The 10,600-nt window shown below is 40.6% G+C and overlaps 1 protein-coding gene across 1 annotated transcript; it reads right to left on the reverse strand.

Annotated features, from left to right (window-relative positions):
- Positions 1–4,258: 4,258 nt before the first annotated feature.
- Positions 4,259–9,186, reverse strand: RDH14 (retinol dehydrogenase 14). Its single transcript, XM_086323591.1, has 2 exons — positions 8,708–9,186; positions 4,259–5,308 (listed from the first exon to the last, which is right to left on the reverse strand). The coding sequence occupies exons 1-2, from the start codon at positions 9,098–9,100 to the stop codon at positions 4,691–4,693; spliced, it is 1,011 nt and encodes a 336-aa protein (XP_086179717.1). The 5' UTR covers positions 9,101–9,186; the 3' UTR covers positions 4,259–4,690.
- Between the last annotated feature and the right edge of the window lie 1,414 nt (positions 9,187–10,600).

Raw genomic sequence — 10,600 nt, forward strand, 5'->3', positions numbered from 1 at the left:
CAGCACGCCAGGCCTCCCTGTCCATCACCAGCTCCCAGAGTCCACCCAAACCCATGTCCATTGAGTTGGTGATGCCATCCAACCATCTCATCCTCTGTCATCCCCTTTTCCTCCTGCCCTCAATCTTTCCCAGAATCAGGGTCTTTTCAAATGAGTCAACTCTTTGCATCAGGTGGCCAAAGTATTGTAGTTTCAGCTTCAAAATCAGTCCTACCAATGAACACCCAGGACTGAGGCTACAAAAAACATTTAGGACCAAATATATCAAATAAATATATTGGGACATTAAAAAATAAAAGATATTCCCAAATTTAGATTAGAAGGCTTTGGGAAAATATGATACAGATACATTCATAACCAGTTCCTCCAAACTGAAATTTTTCTTATATGTCAGTGATAGCTTTATTTTATACAATAGAAGCCTTCTTATTTGAACTTGGTGGGTCACATGAAAAGTCGATTAAAAAAGGCAATTGTAAAAATGAATAATATGCACTGCAACATTATTATTTGAAATAAAAACATTTAACATGTTCATTCATTTCCAACTTCTGATATAAAGCTAAGGGTTTGTCTTCACTATTTTTCTGAGTATGAGCTCACTTAGAATTCTATCTTCTAATATTCACATAAATAGGGTAGTCTATGATTTCCAGATTTTGTGTCTCTAGAATGGAGTGAAAGTTTAAGCCACTTGCAAAGACTGAATATGGACAACTTTTAGATTTTTGTAATATTTATTTTTAAGTATTTGACAGTTGTTCTGAGACTTTATCCGACAGTAAGTTTCTATTGATTCACCTTCATTTAGCTTTTACAAAGCACTCAGCTTTCTTTTCATAAAATTTCATTTTCTCTTTGTATTTATATTTCATCAGTTTGCATTATGATTAATAACTTCTAGTGTGATTAATAAAAGGCATAGTTAACATACACGTGTAGGTTTGGTTTGGTTTCCTTCGCTGCCTCCTAGGTCCCCTGAGCCTTAGAATAATGCCTGACACATTCTAGGTATTCAATAAATATTTATTAAACAAAATGAATGGTACAGAACTTACCCTTCCTAAATGTATCACAGAACAGGTGAGGGCAGAAGTGCCAGTGACATGCTAGAGGGAGCCTGCCAACCTAGTGGATCCCCATGCTGTGGGCCTCAGTCAACCATGTTTTACAAAAAGATCAGAGAACTGGTTATTATAGCCAGTCTGTTAGAGATGATCACTGGCTAAGAGTGCTTCTACTGTACTTTGATTAAATATCTAGCGTAGCAAAAACTCTTTCTTTGTATAACTGAGCGCTCCATGTTAACCTGTAACTAACTTAACTCCCTGCTGTCCAGGGAAGCTTTGGGAAACATGTGAAGCTCCTTCTGTGGGGCCAAGCTCCTGAAGAGTGATTAGGAACATGTCTTCACTGCAGTGTTCCTTAGCACATTTGGAATCAATTAAATATTTAAATACAGGTTCTCTTAGATCTCAGGCCAGGCCCAGCAGGTTTGTGAGAGAGGGAGCTGAAGGCAGATACTGCTATTCTTCACACCAGAATCTGGAGCTGCAGAGAGATTTGAAAAATATACTCTCTCCACTTCCTGGGTCTGCAAGCAAACAGTCCAATGAGATGAGCATGATTAAGAGAAACAACATGAGCCTTACTAAGAAATAGGAGTAACAGTGTACTTGAGAGCTGCTGCCTTACACCGTGTCTTAAAAACAAAAAGAATATATTCGGATGCTGCATAAGTACAACAGTATGGCCTGAGTGATCCAAGAATGTTTTTATATTTTTTAAGGATTGTCAAAAAAAGAATATGTAGCAGAAAAAGAATATATACCTGTGGCTTAATAACCTTAAGTATTTACAATCTAGCCTTATTTAAAAAATTGTTTTAAATTATGTTTTAAAATTATTTATGTTAACTGTGCTTAGTCTTTTTTGCAGCTTGGTCTTCTCTAGTTGCTGTGTGTGGGCTGAGTTGCAGTATGTGGCCTCTTAATTACCCAACCAAGGATCAAACCCGGGACCCTGACATTGGGAGTGTGGAATCGTATCCATTGGACTACCAGGGAAGTACCCAATCTAGCCTTTAAAAAAAAAGTTCACTGACTCTTGATTTAGAGGGTTGTTTTTTTCCCATTATGCATACTCAACTAATTACTATTAACAGTATGGGGACGACAGAGGATGAGATGGTTGGATGGTATCACCAACTTGATGGACATGAGTTTGAACAAGCTCCAGGAGTTGGTGATGAATCGGGAGCCTGGCGTGCTGCAGTCCATGGGGTTGCAGCGTTAGACCCAACTGAGCGACTGAACTGAACTGATTAACGCTTAAGGTACGTTGGGAAGAGGAAATGAACATGTGGCAGGCATTTTGTTAAACTCTTTACTCTGTTGGTTTCTTCACTGAACAATCCTCCAAAATAGGCATTCATGTCTCAATGACAGAGCCAAGGAAACAGAAGAGATGGTTACTTAACCTCTCTGAGGTTAAGTAACTTGGCAAGGTCACAGAATTGTTCATTAAACCCAATGTCGTGGTATATTTAAGTAGTGGGGTCACTGTCCTAATTAAATACTACTTAGAATCCCACTATATAAAATAGTTACTCTGAGCAAAGTTGAGGCAGAAGACCCAGAAGTCTCACCTTTTCAGAATAGCCTGCTTGAAACAGACATCAACATTTCAAAAGATTAAGTCAATAACCAATGGGTTTCCAAATCAATTATTCCATTGTATGGCATGTTACATGCTTATCTCAACAACAATTTGCTAAGAGTATCACAGTAACAAAACTGCCTTTTTCTTATTTCCTTGTCCAGTGAAATAGAAATAAGTCAGCAGAAAGGGGAAAGGAAAGCAAAAGGTTTAAATAATCTTCAAAATCTAACTAGTTCTACTATAGTGATTAGTCCTTGAGTCCACTGAACACCAAGTGGGAAGGACATCTTCCAAATGGCAGCTCATTTGACCTGAATAGTTGGTGTTTCCAGACAAGTTTCTAGTTTTCCATGATAAGTTAATATATCCAATTTTATTATGGTGCCACAAATAAGAACTCTGAAAGGCTCAACTCTTACAAAAAAGTCCCAAATCCCCTGAAAAGCATCAGGTATCAAAATACAGCCAGAAAAGATGGTATTAAATGGAAAAAAAAAAAAAAAGGTTCCTTTTTAATGAAGTCAAGGTGTAGGACAGATTTATTAGCTTCCATTTTTCCAGGTTGCATTCTGATGTATTTCCTGCCCGTATTTCTAAATTCAGCAGGTCTTTTTTAGGATTATTTTTTAAAAATACATTTCAAAGAACACGATGCAGCTATAATGACACCTGCAAAGACACACCTGTAATAATACAAACACTCAGTGCTCCTCATATTCACCAGCCAGTGCCCTAAGAGGAAACAGACCTTCCATACCATCTGCCAAGATGCTGCCTTTCTTAAAAAGAACTGATACTGGTAACCAGATATTACGGACAGGACTGCTCCTGGTCAAAATGGTCATTAAATTCTGTGTAGTTCAGTCTATTCTTCACTGTCATAATTCACTTTGCCAATATTATGAGATGGTTAAAACAAAGTTAAAATTATTTTTGATGCCTATAATATTCCTACTTAATTTTAATATTTATTCATACATAATTCATTATTCAATATGTACTGTGTATCAGGTACAATACTTGGTTCTTGAGGAAATAAATCTAGTAAGAATATATTTCCTTGGATAACTCCTATCCCAACTGCCTAATTGGAGTTGTGAACAAATAATTAGTGTACTAAATTGCTAGTTAAATTTCAAGTGCTCAGTAAGTGCATGTGTCTAGAGTCTGTCATGTTGGACAGTGCAGACAGAATTATTTCCTCACTTCAGAAAATTTGACTGGACAGCACTGAGTGAAGAGTACAAGGTAAGCCTGTGGCCAGTTGAGGGAGAGTCTCAAAAGTATATTAAAAAGTTTAACTGGAAATTGCTTATAAACTACTGAATTCCACAAATTTCTTTCAGGAAAAGCCTTTGAGAACTCCATTCTCAAAGCATTGCTATAATCTGGTTTACCCACACAGCTTCTATATTTGAATAATACTTCAAATTTTAGAAATAATACTTCAAATTTTAATATTTTAGAAATATTACTTCTTAAAGCAGTGCACAAAATGTGTGGGAAGAAAATACACTGGCCATACCATCAGTAGAGGCTAGTGATATGATAAAGGACTAACTTCAGTGAAGCTTCTAAAGAAAAACACAATTAAGAATCTGTATCAATAAATTTATTCCAAGTAAGAATTGTGCATTCACACCAGGCATATTATTCCCCACAAAAGCCAGTATCATCATTAAAATATTTAACACTAAATATACCATAAAACTCACAGTTACGTGAAAAACTTCTCAAGGTATCTATTTCAAGTCATTAAATTCTTCAATATTTGTAATCCATGCATAAACATATCACTCATAATTATTGATATGCTTATTATATATATTTAAAACATCTTTTGGGAAATTTTATGCTCTCCAAATAATAACTTCTTAGTAACTTAAAAATACCTCTATGAACCTCTTAGCAGTACTATTGTAAAACCAAAATTGTATTTTCAAGCAGCAAGGATCCAAGACACACCATTCCTGACTAAAGACAGGGCTGCTATCTGGTTTTCCAAACAGCTCTCGTCCATTCCTTGTCCCTATTTTAATATGCCAACCATCACTTCACTGATATCCCAAAGTTTTCTCGCCACAGACTCATCCATAGCTTTGGGCAACAGTTCTTCTTCTTTACAGTCCCCAAAGTACCTCCCTGAAACACCTTCGACCTCAGGTGAAGAGGCCAAATAAACTGCAGTCTGGGCCCCCTCTTCTGGAGTTTTGAAGAAAGCCCATGACACTAAATTGAAAAGTGGTCTGACTAACAGTGGGATGTGTATGTGCCTCCCGAGGTTAGTCCGCACTACGCCAGGGTGTAACACATTCACAGTGACGCTGGTGCCTTCTAAGCGGCGGGCTAGTTCTCTGGTAAAAAGAATGTTAGCCAGTTTGCTCCGACTGTAACAGAAGCTTTTATTATAGCTCTGTTCACTGTTCAAGTCTTCAAAGTTGATGTCTCCATACTTGTAAAGTTTAGAGGAAACGACCACAATTCTGCTGGGAGCTGAACTTTTGAGGAGTCCAAGGAGAAGGTTGGTGAGTAGGAAGTGTCCCAGATGGTTCACGCCAAACTGCATCTCAAATCCATCTTCAGTCTTCATATAAGGGCACTGGAAGACCCCAGCATTATTGATCAACACATCCAGTCTAGGCTCTTCCTTCAAATGGAAAAAAGAGAACGGCAGAATTAGGAACACAGGCCTTAAATGTGCCTAAAATGAAATTTAAAAAAAAAGAAAAATTCCCACAAACTACTAAAATTCTAAAAAATGCCTCTATGAGTTTTCAACAACTGAGAGAAAAAAAGACGATGACAACTTGAAAGCTTATGAGGCGCCTGACTTGTGCTTTTCATGTTATCATCATCTACTCTTAACAATTCTATAAGCAAACGAAAGCACTAAAGTTAGGTGATATGTCCGGTATTACAGGGTTCCTCAGTGGCAAACAAAAATCTGAAGATGAGATTGACACAGTGGCCCTATTCTTAATTGGTAAGCTAGACTGCTTTTCTAATTGAGATTTTTAAACCAAAGTGAGACAACCAATGTGAGCTCAAGAGTGGAACTACAGCAGAAGACAGGTCAGCACTGTTCACTCCCAGGGGTAAGTCAGGATTGCTTTACTCTGGTTTTCTAAAGGTAAAAGGCACCATGCAGATGGAGCAACTTCAAGTTGTTTTCTTACAACTGGGCCAAGAAATAGAGAGCATCAGGGATACAAATTAAGACTGGAGAGAACATCATGAATAAATCAAAGAACATTAAGACAAAAATTACAGTTATACAAATACCAGAAACACCACCATGAATCAGATATACCAAGTCTCACAATAACAGAAAAGGAGACTAACAGGAGGTAGACCCAACAAGCACCTTTGACCTCTATTATGATTTTAGAATTCACAGTTCTTTTTTCCTATATGAAAAGCTTTCAAGCTTCAAAGGGTCCCCAACTTAGGAGATCTATACAGTTAGAGTTCTGCAGTTTGATCATATCCTTCTGCATCCCTCCAGATTAAAGTCCTAAAATTTAGACTGTCAAAAGGGAAGTCTTTTCATTCCTTACCTAATGTAAGGTGGCTTTCCCTCATCCTTTCCTGGTTCCTCTGTCTCTTTTGATAGGCAGAGGAAAAAAAAAAAAACATACGTGTTCCAGGTGTAAAGACACAGTGATGACCCACAATTATATAAATCTGAGGTCAAATTTCAAATATTACTGGTCCTTTTGCCAAACATAAATGAAAAGAAAAATGTGTTAAATTTCACAACTGTTATCAGAGCCTACCTGTCAGAGGATTAACTATTTCTCATTCTGTCTGTCTCAGCACCTTTTGCTTTTCCAATAGTCGACTTCAAAAAGAAGGCAAAAGTTCACCCGTGGGGGAAAGAAAGGAGTGTTCTTTTCAGTAATCCTTTGGAAGAGTTTCCTGTATTAATCATTTCTAAGCCATCATTCTTTGCTGGGCTTGTGTATTTTAAGACTTTATCATTTACTGTTTTTTAAGTTCTAGAAGATAAATGAGATAAATACCAAGAATACCAACTTGTGGGAAATTTACACTTCCTTTTTTTTGAATTCTGATTACAGTCACTGAACTACTGAACTTCAGAGCCAGGAAGGAACTTAATACATACTTAGCAGGAAGGACAACAACTTTGTTATCTGTTTATTTCCTTAACTTTTAATTGGTTTGTCAAGTGCCTTTACTTTTCAAAGTAATAAAAAACCATAGTATCAAGGAATAAGTATACACTGCTACCCCATCTACATCTTTAATGAATAGGAAGGTCCGTTTTTGATCCTTCCAACATCTCTTATAAACTATTACTTCTTTTTTTCTAAACCTGTTTTACTTGATAATGTAATACTAGTCCTAAAAACAAAATGAAACACACCTCTTTAGATCTGTAACAGCTCCCCAACTGTGCATTAAGGAACCCTAAGAGTCACAAGGAACTCTCAGGATGATCTGGAGTGTTTTAAAATTTCAAGGCAAACAAAACAATATGTTGCTCAACATCTCAACTACAGTCTCCAAGTGGCGCACAGCTTCAACATTTTATATTGGATATATTCAATATAATATATTCTATATTCCCTCTGATGATGTCCTATCTTTGCAAAGGTGAGTGTTTAGCAGTTGTAATAAATGCAAGTACGATGTTAAAAATCAGCAGAGAACAGAAATGAGGGTGGCAAAATCCAATCTGATTCCGACAAGCTGGTACAGTGAACAGATGCACATTTCCCAATAGTATACGTATGGTTATGATAATTATGGTTATTAAAAAATGAAATAAAAGTATCTTTTCTTTCAGCTATGTATATATTTTTTTCCAAACAGCTGTTGTTACAGAAATAGTTAATAGGTTGTTTGGACCTAGTTACTTAATGAATAAACTAAGTTTTTGTTTTGACCCAAGGGCATCATGAAAAAATTAGAACTGTATGAAGCTTCTGTTCTAGACCCAGGAGACTTCTTTTCATATGGGCTCTTTTTTTTTATGCCAGGTAATTTTAGACATCACTCTTCTGAAGACCTCTGGCAAGTCACCTCTGCAGGAAACCCTTCTATCACAAATTCAGCAGAGAACATCCATTTCAGTGTAATATTTACTATCTATACAAAGAAATCCTCTACCTCACTGGCACACAGAAGAGAAGTACAGGGGTTAAAAGCAAGGGCTTTAGAGAGATCCTGGGCCAATTACTTAGCCTACCTATGCCTTAGTAGCCTTACGATGCAAAATGGGGATAGTAATGCCTACTTCGCAGGGTCACAGTGAGGACCAGATGACAATAGCAGCCAAAGTCACTTTAATTTCATTAAAAATTAGAAGTGTGTGTGTATGTGTATGTATATATATATATATATATATATAATCTGAAATGCTTAGAACCGCTCCTGGCACACAGGCATTTTCAATAAATACTAGGTATGATATTTTTATTTCGGTCCCTATTTAGAGCACATGACCACTGGCGTTCCAAGCTCCAGTCTATTTGGAAATTAGGCCAGAGTCCCCGCTAAGGATACTACTCAAGAATTCACTGGTGGCAGAGAGCAACTTCCTACTCCAGCAGGGGAAAATTAAAAAAAAAAAAAAAAGACTTGCTCCAAAGTCCCTGGCGAGCAACCTCCCCTATCTGCTCTCAGGCTCTTTGAGAGATGGCTTAGTGCAAAAGAGTCACTTGGGACACAGGAAAAAAACAATTCAGAGAACTGGCGTGTCTCCTCCTGGGCTGTCCTCACATGGCAAGAGGAAATGTTCAGAAATTCGCTTATTTTCCTCTTGGGTCCACTTTTTTTCCCCCTCAACATTTTTGGAAGACAGAAGACTGCCCTACCAATGTTTCCAGCTTTCAATTCCCCAGCCGCCTCCATCACTCGATCATTTCTACCCCTGGCCTCGGTCATTCCCAAGGTCACACCCCCTCGACTGTGGGCGGTCCTTTCCTCGTTCAACCCACGGCCCTCCACGCCCCGCCCTGGCCGTCGAGACCCCCCACAATAGCCGGTCGCGGATCTCCAGAAGGTGCCCCAAGCCCCACACCTGGAGCATCTCCTGACAGAAGGAGCGCACGGAGCTCAGCGAGGCGAGGTCCAACTCCTTGACGACGAGCTCGCCGGCACCGCCGGAGTTGGGCCCCGAGTCGGGGCCTCCCGCCGGGCAGACCTCGCGACGGAGCTGGCCCGCCGCCTCCTCGGCGCGCTCGCGGTCCCGGCAGCCCATGATCACTCGAGCCCCCAGGCGCAGCAGCTCGGCCGCTGTGGCGCGGCCCAGGCCGCTGTTCGCCCCCGTGATCAGCACGGTCTTCCCGCGCATGAGGCCGGAGTCCCTGCCTTGGTGCAGCCGCTGGACGCTGGACCCCACAAACCGCCGGGCGGCTAGCCACAGGATCCCACCTAGTGCAGCCACTAACGCTGCCGCGGTACCCACTGCCATAGCCACCGGGGCCGAGGGCCCACCGGCCCCTGCGCGGGACTTCCGGGGTCGCGGCTTGCCAGGTCCAAAGCCGGCCACCTGTACGCAAAGGACACTGGGCACGCGGTTCGTCGTCTCCTGAAGGCGGCGTGGGGCATGCTGGGACTTGTAGTCTCCTTTCCGAGGGCACCTGATTGGCTAAGAGAGTCCGGCGTTTGTGGTGCCTCGGTGGAATGGGCTCCCATCGCTAGAGGAGGATGACCTCAGGTCCTTAGATTTTCAGGCTCCTGAGGCCACTGCCCACGGAAATCCCAGAGTGGTGGTGGCCTTGCCTGTGGGATGCCTAATGACTACTTTGAACTTACGAATCTCTTTTTAGGCTGCTTTACAAATCCCACAATTTAGGGCTAGTTTACTGTGTTTTCCGTTTAGGACACCTGGGACTTGTTAACCCTCAGTTCAGTTTACCTTCATTCTCTGGAGGATGGTCCCTGTGGAACTGAAGTCTGAGGAAACGCTTCCCACCCCGCGACCCCCATAGCTGATGCTAAGAACTTAAGCAGCATGAATCAGTTAGAAACAGAATAGATCTGCGGTTCTCAGACTTCGGCGTTGCATCGGAATCACCCACAGGACATGTAAAAACAGAAATTTCAGGGCCCAGGCACTAGCGTTTCGAATTCATTAGAAGCCAAGATAGAACCTGAGACTTTGCATTTCTAACAGGTTCCTAGGTGATTCTGATGCGGCTGATCTGGGAATGGAAGACTATTTAGCATTGATCACTGTATAAAAAGTCATCCTCAGATGGTCTTATGGGACACTGAGAGAGATACACGGTGGAAAGCTTGGACTGACTGTACATATAGACTTACAGGCTCATCCACAAGTGTCTTCTTTCCTGTTTGCAGAGGATATTAAATGTAACAAGGAAGTGAAAGTGTTTTTTACATTGTAAAATGCTTCAAAAATGAGGGAGGTGGGGGTGGCTATTGCCACAGAGATACATCTTTGAGCTGCAAACTTCAAACTTTAGGCCAGGTTACCCTTAAGCTGGAATACATTTATCTACTCACCCATCTAGCGTGTGCCAGGCCCAGTGCCCTGTGGAGTCACAAGGAAATAGGGTCCTATTTCTGCCCTCAGGGTGCCTACTGTCTGGGACAGAGACCTCCCTGCCTGCCCCCATTCTAGAATCTTTAGGACAAAAGATGAGACACACAACCTTTATAATTTGAACTACACTCCACAGATGATTTTGATAATCCCTCCTCCACTTCCTTATATTTGGGAAGGATATAACATGCAACCAAAGGCATAATATTAATACAAAGAGCAAACGGGTAGGATGCCAGAAGGTATTTTCTTATTGAGTGCTGAGAATGGAGCTCAGAGATGGGATGAGCACCAGGAACAACAGTCTTGAAAGGGAGGCCTTTATTCCACCTTACCTGTAACTTGATGCTGCCTCTCCAACTCACTGAGCCAGGAGCACATGTTTCCTCTCTCTCTTCCTTTCTC

The sequence above is a fragment of the Bos grunniens genome, chromosome 11 (assembly GCF_055505025.1).
Source record: "Bos grunniens cultivar Pamir isolate PY7600 chromosome 11, Bosgru_T2T1.0, whole genome shotgun sequence".
NCBI lineage: Eukaryota > Metazoa > Chordata > Mammalia > Artiodactyla > Bovidae > Bos > Bos grunniens.

Excerpts from the sequence above, each read along its gene's own strand:
- RDH14 (XM_086323591.1), bottom strand. The coding sequence starts at position 9,100 with ATGGCAGTGGGTACCGCGGCAGCGTTAGTGGCTGCACTAGGTGGGATC. Across the intron at positions 5,309-8,707 it reads TCTGTCAGGAGATGCTCCAG|GAAGAGCCTAGACTGGATGT; the intron begins GTGTGGGGCTTG and ends TTCCATTTGAAG.